General features: G+C 38.6%; 1 protein-coding gene across 1 annotated transcript in view; it reads right to left on the bottom strand.

Moving 5' to 3' along the window:
• The window catches only part of CRIM1 (cysteine rich transmembrane BMP regulator 1), a 197,970-nt gene that overhangs the window by 4,645 nt on the left and 176,073 nt on the right, over positions 1 to 17,252 (bottom strand). Inside the window, exons 11-16 of the mRNA XM_075146636.1 lie at positions 16,765 to 16,974; positions 9,794 to 10,009; positions 7,873 to 8,094; positions 3,169 to 3,363; positions 2,054 to 2,176; positions 472 to 659 (exon numbers count right to left, since the gene is read on the bottom strand). Of these exons, the coding sequence (XP_075002737.1) occupies positions 472 to 659; positions 2,054 to 2,176; positions 3,169 to 3,363; positions 7,873 to 8,094; positions 9,794 to 10,009; positions 16,765 to 16,974 (1,154 nt within the window). The remainder of the gene's footprint in view (positions 1 to 471; positions 660 to 2,053; positions 2,177 to 3,168; positions 3,364 to 7,872; positions 8,095 to 9,793; positions 10,010 to 16,764; positions 16,975 to 17,252) is intronic.

Genomic DNA, 17,252 nt, shown 5'->3' with positions numbered 1-17,252 from the left:
TAAAACCCGAACTATATGATGCTGTTACTAGAAAATGTGATAAACGCTACTAGTACATACAGTACCTGATGTTGGACAATACTTCTAAAGTGGATGAAAGTTAAGAAAGCAAAAATACTCTCTTACGAGTTTGACTGCAGATAAGAAAATTGCATGTATTTACCTACACATATACAAAGTTGTTTGTGTGGTGTGTTTTTTTTTTTTTTTTTTTTGCGGAGCTTGATTTCTATCTAGTGACAAGTCATTACTACATGGAGCAGGAAATGTTTTCGTTTGATAGTGAAAAAAATCATTTAGGAGACTAAATAAATACCAACAGACTGACTGGTATAAAATGGTTTAAAACATAAAGAGAAAACAATTTAAGAGAGTTCAGATGATGTGAACTTAATTGCATCCTACAAAATATTCTAGTTAATCTTGTTTTTAAAAAAAGTGAAAGCCTGGAAACAGACATAAACACAGCACCTTTGTTGGAGCTTTGTAGCAGGACACTGGAATCCACTGCTTTTTCTGATTGACAAGCAGAAGAACGATGATCAGTAACAGTGCTATCGTGATTGGAATTGTCACCAAGGCAACAGAGCTAACTGAGGCATCTTCACTTGGGTGTGGTCCACTGCCACTTCTGTACTCTCCCTGGAGATGACTCATGTCTGCAAGGCAAATGTAAACATTTGTTAGTAATTATAAATGGGTCTTGACCAAAAAGAAAAATGTAATTATGAAAGTCCCAGTCATGGATCTTGTCACTCACATGAATTTGGACTTTCTCTCCTGAAATGTCACTTATTCACATAAGTTAGAACAACTGAAAGGTAGTATCTTATATAGTGACTATATTAGCTGGGAAAAGGCCATCAAAAAGAGAGGATGGAATCTAGAGCACAATAACAACCAAGTCTGACAATAACCTCTTAGCTCGGTTGTGTTCGTATCATCTTATCTGATCACAACCAAATTCCCACTTGTAAAAAAATGTGTTTCTATGCTGAGGAAAACCTGGAAGTCTTTTCCCTTTTTTAAAAAAAAAAAAAAACAACTGGTAAGACAATTCTGATGTTCTCTTTATATGCTCTCTCACTTGTTGAGAACATATTACAATACTTGCACAATTACAATACTCAGCCTGTGAAAACAGACTGCTGGGAGTCTACTAGACTGTAGCAAGTTTTGCATATAATTGCAAAGAATGGTAATTTTCAATGACATATACAACATTCCCACACAGTTTGCAGTGTGTGTTTATAATCCCCAGCCAGGATAGTGGCAAGCCAGCTACTAATGCCTGTGAGAAATGAAAATGCTGTAATTATAAAAGTGTAAGCTTACAATTTTGTAAAGCAGTTACATTTCATATATTCTTTCTCCTAGCCACCCAAAAATAGTATGCTATGAGATCATCCTTGGATTTAAAAAAAATATATACAAGTTTAGGTAGTCCTTCAATTAGAAAGGGTTAACAAAGACTGTATCCCCTACCCCAGAATAATTATTTCAGAACCGTTTTAAACAAAAGGTGGATTTATATCCTTAGACAACTTATTAGCCCTGTGTCATTATACACATGAAGTGTTTTTTTTTCGTCTGGCATTTGTCTATGATATATGTTAAGCTGTGGTACACGTTTTACCATTTTTGTTTATAATATAAGAATATCAAATGGATCAAATACAGGTCTGTCGACTTCAGTGGCCTGACAATAGCCTGCTTTCTAGTTTTTGTATCAGAAAAGATCCTGCAGAATCACTCCTCATTCATCATTTTATTGCATTCTTAATTTTATAGAACTTCATCGTACCAACACAGATGTTTCTTCCAAGCTGAAGATGGAATGGTAATGAGACCAAATTGCATAAATATAATTTAATAGACTGACTCATCTTTACTCATAGCAAAATGCATGTAAGAGTACAGCACTGAAGAATATTCGCAGATAACCACCTTTTCAAAGCATTACACAGATGCTACCTGAATAGAACAAGTAGATGCATTAAAACATGGGGAATAAACACAGACCTAAGTTAGCCCAGTTGATATCAGATCTTACCTCTGTGAATGTGGATGATGTCATTTTCACTTGGTGTTGGCCAGTTTGGTACTTCTAGTTCAATGTCTCCTCGATGATTTGTCTTCTCAATGGGGATGTTAGTAGGTTCAGGTACATACATCTCTGTGAAATGAGATAAATGTGTTTCACAAAGTACAGGCTGCTTAACTTCCTAGTGCTGCTCTTAATTCAGAAAATATACTTGGCCATCTGCAGTGCTTTGTCCTATGAATCCTTTCATTTGTTTCAGAATTTTCACCATTACTCATCTGGGGTTTTGTTTGAAAACCTGTTTCATATGGTATACGAGATTCATGCCTGATGCCATTATCATTATCCCAATGTGAATGGGATAATATAGTTGTGTGGACAAATTTGCTTTTGAAAATACTGTTGCAGAATACACACTTCATTACAGCCATGCTCCTTTGTGATACTAAACAACAAAAATACCAAGGGAAGGCTACATCTTCCCAGTTGATATGTAAACTGTCACTGCTGGTTTCTTTGCCTTCCTTTTTTTGTAATCCTCAAAGTAGGAGAACCGCAAGAGGGGGTACTGCTGAATCTCCCCAGTTTTCCTGTCGGAAGTAGTTACCAGCTGACTGAGTAAGATGAGCAAACTCCTGCCAAAGTCTGTCAGGACTAGCATTAAAATCCAGTTGCAATTCTTATGTCCCTTGTGTCCATAGCTAAGAAAATTTCTTACTACTTTTAAGCCAAGTTAAAATGATAGAGAAAGCAATGCAATAGTTGAAAAGTAACGAAGAGACTCGGAAAAGACAGAAATGTTAATCACTGACAGAATCTGCAGAGATGTAAGAATATTCATTGTCCTACTTCACTAATGTATTTCCATAACCTTGCAAAAGGACAGAGCAGGGAAAAGCAACTGATTTTTGAGTTGACAGTTCTCAGAGTAAGTAAAATTCAAACTATATATTTGCACAATATGCCTATCTGTTAAAAATATTCATTTTCCTGAAGTCTAAACATCTGTTGTCTTCTTGATACTGTTCAAACATGGATTGACGTTCAAAAACCAATTAAAAAAACCTTATTATCAGTGCTGGAAAACCAGCATTACAATAATCTGGGTTGTCACATGACATTACCTGGACACATGGGACAGCAGCTTCCCTCCACATTGATGGGTTCAGCACAAGGGAGGGGTGGGCAGCTGACGGTGGAGCAGAGAGTCTGACCCTGCAGGCAGTAGCAGTGTGTGCAGCTGTCAATGTCCCAGCGTTCCTCATCTGCGTATGTTTTTCCATTGAAATGGCAGACCACTTTCTTTGGAACTGTATCTTCTGTTGAAGGAAAACAGAGTGGTGTGATCATGTGGTAATGGCCAACTACACACAAATCTGATTTCATTCCCAAACACAGAAGTGAAACAATAGCCACAAAGAAATCCCAGCTGTAATTAAATGACCGTCTCCACATCTTCTGGAAAACCTTTGTTAAAAAAGTGTCATTTCTGCTTCTTTATGAAGTACATAATTAGCCTGGGCTGCTTCTCCTCATTTTCCTCCTGCAAGAGGCTAGAGGACGGATGATTGGGACATGAAATGATGATATCAAAAGTGCTGTGAAAATTAAAAAAAAATTATTTTTTTTTACATTTTACTGTTTGAGACTGCCAATTACTCCTCCTCGTTTCCTAGTAAATCCTATTTAACTAAGGAAAAAAAAGCAGACTACCTACATTTCTAATTACCAAAGTTCAAGAAAGATGAACTCAGTCTGGAATACTTGAAGAAAAGATTAGGCTGGATGCTGAGAAGGATGAAGCAACTCTCAGGTGATGTAACTAGAAGTGCTTAGACTATTTATTATGATAAAACAGATTCGAAGAGGATCCGATCATTCCCTGTAACTGCATCAATGGAAAACCCCAGGAAAAGGGCAGTAACCAAACTCAATACATTTTTTCGTGGTTAGTATTATATAAATTGGAAATTGGGTGATCTCAACCCTCAGAAAAAAGTGAGGTTCCAGAACACCTTTCCGAAAGATTGAGAGCTGTAAACCAACAACTTTTCAGATAGATTTTGACACAGTATGTAATAAAGACCTGGACTTGATGAAGCAAATAGGTCTTGGGAAAACATTAAAAAGAAGCATTACACTTCCTGCCTAAGCATTCGATACACCATTTTTTTTATGCTGCATCCTATGCAAGCCTTTTAGGTGGTCTGCAGTATACCTTCTATTTCACTGAGAAGACAGTCATGAATTGTTTAGCCTAGGATGTTTTTTGCTGCTATAGCACTTTATAGATAATCAAAATAAAACTACACAGCAGAACCTCCAAAAGCCAAGCAGCACCTCATTTTCATCTTAGCTTCTCGCTACCTTTTTTTCTTAGAGGCAGAAATGATGATGATGAAACCTGCTGATGACATGGATTTGCAGATTAACCATATGCATGAGATAACTGAATGAAATCGCAAAGTGACTTAAGCCGTTAGAGAAATACTGGTTTAACATTTACACAGATTACATATGTAAATATGTCGATTAGAACTGCTTCCCAAATATAAATAAAAAGTCTTATTAAATAATTTGGCCATCAATACAGCTTTTAATTAGTGACAACATAACAGAGTGACATGTGCCGGAATAACAAGGTTAGCAGTCAGCAGACCCGTGCAGCAGATCTGGACAGAGTAAATTCAAATGCAAAAGGAGACCAGCTAGAAGTACTATTGTGAAAATACTAATGGAATTATCTGAAAAGCGTAAATATTCCAGAGGGCCTTGGTATGGGTATCCCACGGCTTCCACGTTTTTAAGTATGGGTCCCAACCTTTCCAATTAGAAGATTTTGTAAGTGAATATGGGATGGACATGGGAAAGGAAGAGTGGGAGGAAAAGGTGTCTGCAAGCTGCACGTTAGGTTCTTCCATAGACGACTTGCATGTTGGCATATAGAGCCAGTGGAGCCCTGTGTTGGCCAGAAAGTAGATATGGCTGGGGAGAGGGTGAGGCACACAGCCTGAGCAGTCCTCTACAGCTCATTACTTATGCAGACCTAATGCTGAGCACTCTGGGGTGATTTGCTCCCAAAAGCACTATCTTGCCCCACTCAGGACAGCTTCTTCAACTCAGCAGCTGGTTTGGCTGGAAAAGTCCTTCAACTTGCTCAGGCTTTTGCAAGTTTGTAAAGAACACATCACAATTTAATAGAGTAAATGTTTTTTAGAAGAAGGAACAGGGGTAAAATCACAACAGCAGAGTTGCACCATTGAACCTCGAGAAGAAACTTTTAAGTCCTAAGAAACATCCTGTATGTGTCTCCCATTTTAGTGTCCATCTCTTTGCTAATACAAGCACAGGATGAAGATGAAGGCCACAACACCAACAAGTCCTCAAGGACGGTGGAAACAAGCGAGACTTGCAGTAAGAAACCCAAATACAAAAATGCAGTTCAGAATATTGTGTCTAGCTCTACCTGTCTTCTCTCAAATTTCCTCTAGCTGCACCAGTAAATCAATCTCATCTGGTAAACAAACAGTCATTGCTTTTTTTTCCACAGAAGACTAATCTTGTCTTTAATCAAATAGCTATCCCTTTATCCGCTCTAGAGTAGAAGGTTATTTTCCCAAATTAATCTTTCGTTGCATGAGAAAGAAGAATGTTGAACACACAGGATGAATTTGAGGATTCGAACAAACAACAAAGCCTGAAAAATTTTGAATTTGAATCTATACTAACTTGTTAGGCATTAACCAGATCTGGATCCAGAAAGAAGCAGAATAAAATACAGTGCTGAAACCCTGCATAATTTTTGAAATTCGAATAAATCTCCACAGAGTTTGCCTACTAAACATTTTATCAACTATTACATGAAAATAGTAAGGAAGAATCTGTACAAAGATGTGCTTCACAGTTCTCAAGAAATGAAGAGTAAAACAGTAAGAACCAGAAAGACAAAAATTAAATGCATGACCTTAATTCTCTTACAGGCAAGAGTACATACTTCATAGAACTATAAGAGTAAATTTCCATGAATTTCAGTTATTTAGACCACAAAACATACTGACAACATAGTACAGTTTAGATTAATAAAATGTATCATCATTGAAAGTCTTCATATCTGAGCACTAATTAAAATCTGGCTTCTGTATTTCTAATTGCTGAGCAGTTGCCACTAAAAAAATCATTAGGTTTTTACAGCTCACACATTTAAGTATTTGCAATATTGTGCAACCATATGGGATTCAAAGTGAATTAATTAAAGCCATATCTACATGTTGTGTGTACATATTTGCAAACCTCACACGCAAGGTGTAGGCACAAAGTTCTTGAGGTTTTATTTTTGTAGTTCATGGCACTAGTCCCTGTGGTACCTCCCTTCCTTGACCTAAAGAATTCTCCAGTACAGTACTAAGGCTCATGTTCTGACTCTACTGGTTTGATTGCCCAACTTTGCATACACTTTGTATTTTTTTTAACGTTAAAATGTATTCTGGATTAAAATGATCTTTATGGTTGCAAAGTCCATCACTGGAAGAAAAGCCTGCAGAAAGGCAGTTGTCAAAGAAACTCTTAATCCTCCGCATTTTGTTTGCAAACCATGATGAGAAAGTAGTAATAGGATAACATAGTATTTTCCCCTCAAAATGTCCTCATCAGGAAATAGGGTTCAAAGGGCAACTGAAATTTTGATACTTTCTAACTTTTCCAGGCATTTCTTTGATGGAATTCCTTGCATATACTGTAAAACTGTATCACCTATTATTAAAGATTTTTTTTCTGCAACAAATCAAAGATTTCAAGAGCTGTATCAATGGTACATATCTGAAAGGACTTCATAACCTTTCTGACATCTTTCTGATGAAGAACTGTATTGTTTATAGATGGGCAAGTTGATTGACATGTTCAGTTAACAATTATTTTATTATATTCCTTTTTACTGAATTCTCTTCTACTGTAGCTCCCCCTACTACTTTTGGAAATGAAAGTTATAGTAAGCTCTGAAGGCTTTCCAACAATGCTACAAACACTTAATTTCAGTAAGTCCATTATACAATTCTTCTCTATCAGCAGCTTCCATTCTACAGCCTTTGTACTTACTGCGAACTCACAAAAAAATAATCTGTAAATAAATACTCCTATTCAAAATACAATGAAAAACTGATCAGGAATCTCAAATTCTGCAACTTTAAAAATGCAATTTTCACTATCTACAGCATCCACCATTTACTTCAAATCCAAATTCAAAACCAGCATATGGTCCTTAATCGTTTATGCATTTTTAGTATTTAAAAAAAAAAATTTCCCTAATTTTTTCTCAAATATATTATTTTGCCTCTTCTATAACTATCTTTAATGAACTTCTTGTTTTTTCCCCATATTTTAATTTAGATGCTCTTTATTCTGTGAAATGTCTTTATTCTTCTTTATTCTGTGAAATTTCATAATGCTTCAGCTTATCTTCTGCAGTCATAATTAGTATTTTCCTCATATTATCACATATCTTGACATAACATATGTGTTACCTGGCAGATCTTCCTTTAAATAAAACAATTTTTGTGTCATGTTTTCATCTAGTAAGGTATATTACCAAGTTTTCAGGAGGATGTCTTCTCAAGTTTGCAAGCAAATTACATTTATATCTTCCTGCACTTCTACCTCAAAACCACAAATCATGACCCTGAAAGCTCCCTTTGCAGATTTCACTCTCCAGTTCAACTGAAGGCACAAACTGCATCTCCCCAAAACAGGGAACACATATTTCAATCTGGGAATAAAACTTCTTTCTTATTCCCAAGAAGGGAACAGCAAGTTATCAACTATTTGTATTTGCTCACCAATACAGTAAGGACAACATTGTCCCTTTCTCAAAACAGGTCTCTCACAGGATACCGGTGGGCAAGACTCAGAGTAGCATCTAATCACACCATCCATGCAAATGCAGCTAGTGCAAACGTTGGGCTTCCAGGACTCAGCTGTTAGAAAAATATCTCCTTCATCATTTTTGCAATAACTGGGCATGCTCTCATTGGTTGATGAAGAGGGCTGAAGAGGCTCATCTGTAAATATAAACAGATTACATTATTTAACTTGCAGTAGCTAGCTTCTCTCATATTCCCTTAATAGAGGGTTCACTCTTGAAGAACACAATGGAATTGTAACACGTTGGCTCACTACTTCAGAAGAACTAGGACAGAGCCTTATGCCTCTTCAGTCCTTACATGTGATCATGTGCTCTAGAATAAAGTTTATGTAGACCTTTATTGAGTTTACTCAAAAAAAAAAAAAGAAAAAAGACAAAAAAAGGACAGCAAAGTGAAATACAATCACCATCAGAAGTAGCCCCTCAGAAAGCCACTCTGAATGCTCTGAATTGAATGGTATATAGGAATTCACCTTAAATTAGAGAGATTAGATTTTAAATCCAAAAATTGAATCCCAGCTTCTGCCATGTCAGTTCAAATCCTTGAATGATGCAAAGTGAAAAGCTATTATGCTGCTGTCGCCTTCACTAGTGGACTTATATGAGCTAATTATAAGCTCTTGAGAAACAAATGGAACTTGATCGGGCTTCAGCTTGATGGCAATGGGTCTGCTTTAATTCTCATACCCGCACATGGGGGAGACATATTTCAGCAATGAAGTTGTATCTTAACACACATTATGGATCAAGAAATATGACTGTATGTGCAGAAAACATATAAGAAAAGGAGAAGAAAAAAAAGGATTCGTAAGGGCACTCAGATCAGGTTCTCAATCTGCGTAAGTTATGAGATTGAGCTCCTTATATAGCCAGTGAGGAAAGATCAGCTCCTCCAAACAGTATTTTGAAGTTAAGCAAATGTTCATTGTTATTAATAATGAGAAAAATGGAAGTCAGGAGAACTGCCTAACTTTTTTACTGCAAATATTTTGTCAGAAAAAAACCACCCAAAAAACCAACAAACACCCTATAGAAGACATTGCAAAACCTAACTTTTTTTTTCCCCTAAAGTAAAACATTTAGATTTTGTTTTTAATACAGCCAAGTGTTTTCTCAGTGAATTTACATACAATTCACAGGTTTGGACTAAATTTCCACTGCATAAACTCCTCCATTTGATGTGTAAAATAGGAATTCACGATCATTTATAATCACATTTCTTTCCTCAGGGGAAGTAAATCCTGTTGCCTTCTTGACACTGTGAGGCAGCCTAGGAGGAATCTGGCACACCTGCTGGGCTGGAATGCTTTGATATTACTCAGTTGCCTTCAAGTCACTCTCAAATCATACCAGGTGAAGGTAAAAGCAAAAGCAAACAGAAGTATTTTTGAGGCCAAATCCCAAATAGACAATATAGTAGTAAAAAGGTTCATAGAATCCAAGGCATGCAGAAAGGAAAAGAAACAAGCCTGTATCTGCCTAGCACTCCGGCTACTTTCAAAGTTTCTCTAATCCTGCATATTTCCATAAACAAGCCACTGCATATTTCATAAACTTCCAACTAAGAATTCTGGTTCTCATGCAACCCTTACATCATTAGATTGCCTTCAAAGATGTTCAAACTTCAGGGCCACAACTCCCCTTTACATGTAAGATACCTCTTGCACACAGTCAAGTTTTGCAGTTGAAATAGAGGATTGCAGGCTCTCACTCCAAACTGCTAAAGAACAAAGGCACTACAACAACCAACTGTGCACATACTGAAACATTCAATATTCACATCATACATTCTCAGATCAAGAAAGGACTCTGATGAAAGCTCGTTCAATATATACCTGGGCACTGTGGACAGCAGGAGTCCTGTGTGCGGGTGGGGTTTTGACAAAGAAGAGGTGGACAGACTTCAGTCTCACAAAGGACACGTCCACTGTGGCATGTACACTGTGTGCAAGAATCAATATTCCATGTCTCTCCTTCTACAAAGTATTCCCCACCAGGAGCATGACAGATCGATGGACTGGTGAGCTCTGGCTTCTGCACAATTATTTCATCTGGGAAAAACAGAATTGGAAGACAGGCAAAATCAACTGTAACTCTAATGATTAACAAATGTACCCAAGATTAATAATTTCTGTTATTACTGAAAATATTAGGAATAACAAAACAAGCTATACATACATTCTTAATGAAGCTCTTTTGACTTTATGTCACTTTTGACTTTATATCACCTGCATCCCATGGAAAATGGGAAAAATATAAAGAAGAAACAATTTGAGAATTAGTCTGAATAAATGATAGTTAATATAAATTGGAGATACCTTCAAGCATTCTTGGCATTTCAGAAAAAACCAAACCAATCTGTGATGTAGGAATGCCAAGAGACAATTGTCATTTTCTGAAAAATTATACTGTTCGGACAGTTTCTTAACTGCTAAATATTAGCATCAGTGCAGTTCCTGAAAGGATGGATGAGTATGTTTCTCGTCTGGAATTAGGAAGTCCAGATTCACCTGTCTGCCTTTAAGTTTCTTGAGTGATATGTGTCTGTACCATTTGGTGCCAGATTAAAAGAAAAAAAAAAAAAGAAAAAGAAAAACACAGAATCCCCCACCCAAACCCCTAAAAACATACAAGCACTTAACACTGGTGGAAGTGCTTCATCACTTTGTTCCATTTAAAAATAAATAAATAAATAATCTGCAGTCTTTGAAGTAAAAACTGGGCCCAAGGAGATGCCACAGTGTGTAGACTCGTATTTCCAGTGACTGTATCTCACCAAATGAACCTTAATTCCTTTTCAAACAATTAATTACATTACTTGTACAGCCCTGCCTAAAAGACTCACTCAGCCTCTAACCCAGGCAGTTTAGAGAATAGATTTGACCTCCTTCAAGCTAAGAAAGGAACTGAAACTGTTTCCCTTGTTCAGCACGAGTATTCTCCAGCCACTGGGGTACTAAGAAAATGGGGGAAGTCTCTTTACCTCTTGGTGTTTTAAAAGAAAAAAGAAACCTGTCCTGCACTTTGAAAGTGTTTAAGCACTTACCATCAAGAAAAGTTTATGCCACAAACTGCATCCTCATAGCCTGCTTAAAATGCTTTGAAGCCCACCTCCACATAAGGGGCAATAAATGCAATAATAGTTGCCAGCTTACCATGCTGGTTGCTTTGGACCTGGAGTGAGTCCACCAGCTTTCTCCATGCACTGTGTTTAGGAATGGAGATGCCTCACACAGCATGTTTTATTTAACTACAGAAGCCATGAGTTTGAAAGCTACATGCTGCAACATGAAGCTTCAGGCTTCTAAGTGATGTTGTCCTTCAGCCTGAATTCAACCCATCTAACATTAGACAACTAAGTCAGTGCGTACGTTAAGAACTGAGCTGCCTCAGGTTTCCTGTGCTACGAACGGTGGGGAAGAGAAAGTGACTTCCAGGTAATGACTCTACATCTCTAAACCACTTTCTGAAGGTCCTTTCTCCTACTTAATTATAAAGATGCCTATTGTGAACATCATCCTAATCCAAATATCTTGGTCAAGGGCAGAGAAATTAAATGGATAGCAGCTCCTCTAGTCATTTAGGCAGACCAAGGCTCACAAAGTGCACGTGCTTCTCTGCACATTCGTAGCACTGCTGTACTTGTCTGGAGAATGGCTTCTGTGCCCTTTGCTCTACGACATTGCCACATAGAAGACACACCACTCAGTTATTTTTTTCACTTCTGGAGAATGATCAGTAGAACTCAAGGAACCCGACTCTGGCCAATCTTACTTACTATTCACAAAGTACTTGCTCATTTCTTCTTTCAGGGAATTATTTTATCTTTCACTGATTCGCTTATGCTATGCTTTTGCTATTGCTTACATTTATGAACCACATATGTGATTCAGCAGCATTTACCTGAAATGAGATAGCTGGTCTGCTGCCTTGCCACTGTTTGTTTTTTATTTCAGCTGGAACAATATATTACATTTTATGCAATGGCATCCTAACTCATGGCAAAGGCAATACTAATTATTTTCTGGAAATTTTCTGAGTCATCTCCTTTGCATTTAGTCCTCTGCAAAGTCATAGGCCTATTTTACTACAGCTCATATACTGTTCATAATCAGAAAAGCATAACCAGATAGTACTGCTGTACATATGGTATTGCTTACTGCTCCCTTAGCAGCATTGATATTGACATATCACTGCAACTGAATTGCTACAAATGTACAACTACTATATTCCTGAAGGAACAACTATAGCCAAACAAATACATACTTTCTGGATAGCATGGTTCTGCAAAACACTAGCAGTTAATGGCTTTCTAAATCTTACAGGAAACCTGGAGCTTTTCACAAGCATTGTGACAATCCACTTACATCTCTTAATATATAGAAACACGGTTATAATGAATGTTGTAGCAGTCAAGGTATATCTTGCTCTGTTGAAAACTAACTAAATATGGAATTGAACGTAACCGCTTTTTTTTCAGTCTGAAAAATGACCTCTGAGAGCTGCCACTTCTCTGATGATAGGTTAACAGTGCAATTCAAAACTCAGTAGATCAGGATTGCTAATTATTTCGATATCCTTATGCCAGACACATTCAAGTGACATGCTCACAGTCTCACAATTCCAAACTTCATTCCTATCTACTGAAAGCCATGATATTTATTTAACAACATCAGTGGGGAATCAATACATTGCAAAATAAAATCAGGAGTACCTTTCTAACAAATATAAAACCTCAACGGGAAAAAAACCACCACACTGGGACTAATTTGGCCATATTAATTCATACACTTATATAAGCAATCACTTCAAAAAAATGCTGTGTCTACCCTAGCATTGTAAGAGTTTACACCAAGTATGACTTTGCTAACACAGAAGCTAGGTGACTAGTGCCTTGAAAGCAGGAAAGATGTCAGGCAGAGAAACCTACACAGATGCTGTATCTCAAAGGAACAGACACTACTGGGTAAGCAACTGCGCTTTTATACAAGTGACCAACGTTGCTGGTGCTCAGAATCAAACACTGATCTCATCCACAAGAAATGTATAATGTGAGAAGACAGGTACTGCTTATCTCATACTGATCTTTCTTCCACAAACTGAACATTAGGCTTATGAATGGATTTACCCAAACTCATTCTCCATACACGAAGTAACTAGCCACTGGTGCTGCTGAAAGACCAAAATTAACATTACTCATATTTGAATGCTCCGAGGTGTTCTGTATGCGTTAGGTAAATCAATACGCACAAGTATGCTGATAATAGAGTGAAATCAGGAGTGAGTTGGGGACCTAACAACAGAACTGCTGGGACTGGAACAACCATCCTACATTGTAAATTTTGAATCTCGAATGTTTATCTAGCGCAAGACTGACATGCTAACCTGTCCCCATCCATATGAAGTATACCATCTCCTACAATCATAGAATGGTTTGGGTTGGAAGGGACCTTAAAGATCATCTAGTTTCCAACCCCCCTGCCATGGGCAGGGACACCTTCCACTAGACCAGGTTGCTCAAAGCCCCATCCAGCCTGGCCTTGAATACTTCCAGGGATGGGGCATCCACAACGTCTCTGGGCAACCTCTTCCAGTGCCTCACCACGCTCACAGTGAAGAATTTCTTCCTTATGTCATATCTAAATCTACACTCTCTCAGTTTAAAGCCATTACCCCTTGTCCTATCACTACATGCCCTTGTAAAAAGTCCCTCTCCAGCTTTCTTGTAGGCCCCCTTCAGGTACTGGAAGACTGCTATAAGGTCTCCCCGGAGCCTGCTCTTCTCCAGGCTGAACAACCCCAACTCTATCAGCCTGTCTTCATATGAGGTGCTCTAGCCTTCTGATCATCTTCATGGCACTCCTCTGGACTCGCTCCAACAGGTCCATGTCCTTCTTATGTTGGGAGCCCCAGAGCTGGACGCAGTACTCCAGGTGGGGGTCTCACGAGAGTGGAGTAGAGGACAGAATCACCTCCCTCGACCTGCTGGTCACGCTGCTTTTGATGCAACCCAGCATACGGTTGGCTTTCTGAGCTGCAAGCGCACATTGCTGGGTCATGTCGAGCTTCTCATCAACCACCATCTCCAAGTCCTCTTCAGGGCTGCTCTCAATCCATTCTCCGCCCAGCCTGTACTTATGCTTGGGATTGCCCCGACCCACGTGCAGGACCTTGCACTTGGCCTTGTTGAACTTCATGAGGTTTGCATGGGCCCACCTCTCAAGCCTGTCCAGGTCCCTCTGGATGGCATCCCTTCCCTCCAGCGTGTCGACCGCACCACACAGCTTGGTGTTGTTGGCAAACTTGCTGAGGGTGCACTCAATCGCACTGTCCATGTCACCGGCAAAGGTGTTAAACAGTGCTGGTCGCAACAGGGACCCCTGAGGAATGCCACTCGTCACTGGTCTCCACTTGGACATCGAGCCGTTGACTACAACTCTTTGAGTGCAACCATCCAGCCAATTCCTTATCCACCACATGGTCCATCCTTCAAATCCATGTCTCTCCAATTTAGAGACAAGGATGTCGTGCGGGACAGTGTCAAATGCTGTGCACAAGTCCAGGTAGATGACGTCAGTTGCTCTTCCCTTATCCACCAATGCTGTAACCCCGTTGTAAAAGGCCACCAAATTTGTCAGGCACGATTTGCCCTTAGTGAAGCCATGCTAGCTGTCACCAATCTCCTCCTTATTTTCCATGTGCCTTAGCATAGTTTCCAGGAGGATCTGCTCTATGATCTTGCTGGGCACAGAAGTGAGACTGACTGGCCTGTGGTTTCCCAGCTCTTCCTTTTTTTGCTTTTTAATAATGGGGGGTACGTTTCCCCTTTTCCAGTCAGTGGGAACTTCACCAAACTGCCATGACTTCTCAAATATGATGGATATTGGCTTAGCAACTTTATCCGCCAGTTCCCTCAGGACCCATGGATGGATCTCATCGGGTCCCATGGACTTGTGCACCTTCATATTTCTTAGATAGTCTTGAACCTGATCTTCTCTTACTGTAGGCAGTTCTTATAATACAATAATACACAAATCATTGTGAAAAGGTGAGTGACTACTGCAGGTACTCCAACAGTTCTGTGCAGCCCTGAATTCCATGAGTGCGAGTGGAAAATAACATCCCTGTCCAGTGACATGACTTTAGGAATACGATATTCTGTATTTATTATTTGCTGTTTGGCTGCTCCTCCTGGAACAATATTCACAACTGAATCTTTTTGTTGTTGTTGTTTCCTTAATTTTATATTTTTTTTTGCCACACTGAGATTTCATAGGGGAGAGAACTGTACTATGTGGATACGTGTGTGCATGGGGAGCTAGAGGAAAGAATGGCAATATCTGATGGGATGCATATGGACCAACACAGCATACTGCTGTGGCAAAAAAAGCGCTCCAAGATGATAAAACACTAAGGTTCCCTGTAAAAATCTTACGATTCCTAAATTCCCCGTCAGACTAGCCAGACACTCAATAATGGAAGAGAAGGAAGCGAGCAAAGGATGGTTCCCCTAGTGTGCATAACTGGTGGGAGTATTCTCCTTAGTGTTTCCCTCTCAGCTAAAAATTTCATTAATGGTTGTCATTACCAAGATGCTAAGCACTAAGAGCTCGGCTTCAGTAACCACTGCTAAATTACTTAATCTTGAAAATAGCTCTGGCTCCATGAAAGCCAGTGCCAAAAGCAACACCACGGCTGGCCATGGAACCACAGTGCCCAGTCTCAGTACTGAGGGGAGGAGAGTGGTGCAGACTGAGAAAGACTGAAAGGCAGACAGACCTTTTGGAGTCCTGCATCTTTTTGGGGACCATGTTCTTCCAGTTTCCACAAGGTGTGAACTGGACTGGAGATCACCATTTGTCTAAGTAATCTAAAGAGACTGGTTTTCTTAGGTCCTAGGAAGGATACACTCTTCTCTGTCACTTTCAGAAAGAGGATCTGGATGCTTATTTTGTCCCTAGGATTTCCTGTTCTTTACAAAGAATTTGAAAAAGTTTGTAATTGCTTATATCCTCCCAGTGCTGTCTTACCGTTTTGCTATTTATAGTAGTATCATGAGCCTTGCTGTTCCTACTTGCAACATGACTTCCAATAGTCATAGACAATGACTGTATTACAAATTAATCTATTTAGCCCCTAAAATATTTTAGGAATCATTCTGAAGACAGAGGGCATTAATCTTACACTCTACCCACACTCTTAATATCTTTCACAGATGTTTTTCATATTAACACTTATTATTAAAATTGTATTGGAATGCAACATTAATTGTACTAGGCCTTGCCACCTAAAGCATTAAAATAATCATCTGCTGGTGGTGGCACAGGAGCCTTCCCTCAGAACACAGAATCATAATGTTTAATTACTTAAGATATCTGTTTAAATGTGCATTCCTTTAAGGGGTTGTGAAACACAGATCAGATGAATTTTAATAAAACTCCACTTCAGATTAAAAAAGAGAAAATGTAATGGCTTATTACAATATTTGCTGTTATAGGTAACAAAATTGTACGTGAGTATAAATTTGCTATTATAGCTAATATAGACCAGAAACTTTTTCTAGTTTAAAGATTTCAATGTGTCAAAAATTAACCTTAGGACCCAAAACATGCATATACTTTCAATATTTAAGTTCCCATTTTTCACATCTGAGGTCTTAATGAAAGACCCTCATCATGTTATATTTGGGCACAGAAACCTTCATATATACCTATTACTGAATGAATGCATGAGATTATTTTCAGGTATTAACAAACAGAACACATATGAATGTGAAATACAAAGCATATAGAAGGAAACATGTTACCTGGACATGATGGGCAACACTGCCCTGGATGTATGGTGGGGTTGCCACAATTAGGAACGGGGCAGGTGATCAAGGCACACATTTCCCGTCCATTGTGACAGTAACACTCCCTGCAGCCATCATGCCAGGTCTCCTCGTTCTCATGTCGGCGCCCATCCATTGACAGGCAAGAGCCTGTTTTAATAGGCGGCATAAGAGAAGCGGTTGCCTCTGCACAAAATCAAAGGAAAATGAAGTGTCCTGATAAGCATGTGTTGCTTAGGAAAAAAACACACTAACTTCATGCCTGGATTGCATTTATTTTTAAAGCACATATAAAATTGAGTTATTAATAATTCTATCATTTATGCTTAGAAATAAAGTAACAACACACATGAAACAAAAGGTATACTGAAGGGGATGGTAGGATGTAGTAGAATGTATTTCCTTGGAAAATATAATCACTTCTTTCTGTTGCACCTATACTGTTTTTAACCATACAGAAATGC

This window comes from Calonectris borealis, chromosome 3 (assembly GCF_964195595.1).
Source record: "Calonectris borealis chromosome 3, bCalBor7.hap1.2, whole genome shotgun sequence".
Lineage (NCBI taxonomy): Eukaryota > Metazoa > Chordata > Aves > Procellariiformes > Procellariidae > Calonectris > Calonectris borealis.
This window is presented reverse-complemented; position numbering and strand designations above follow the sequence as displayed.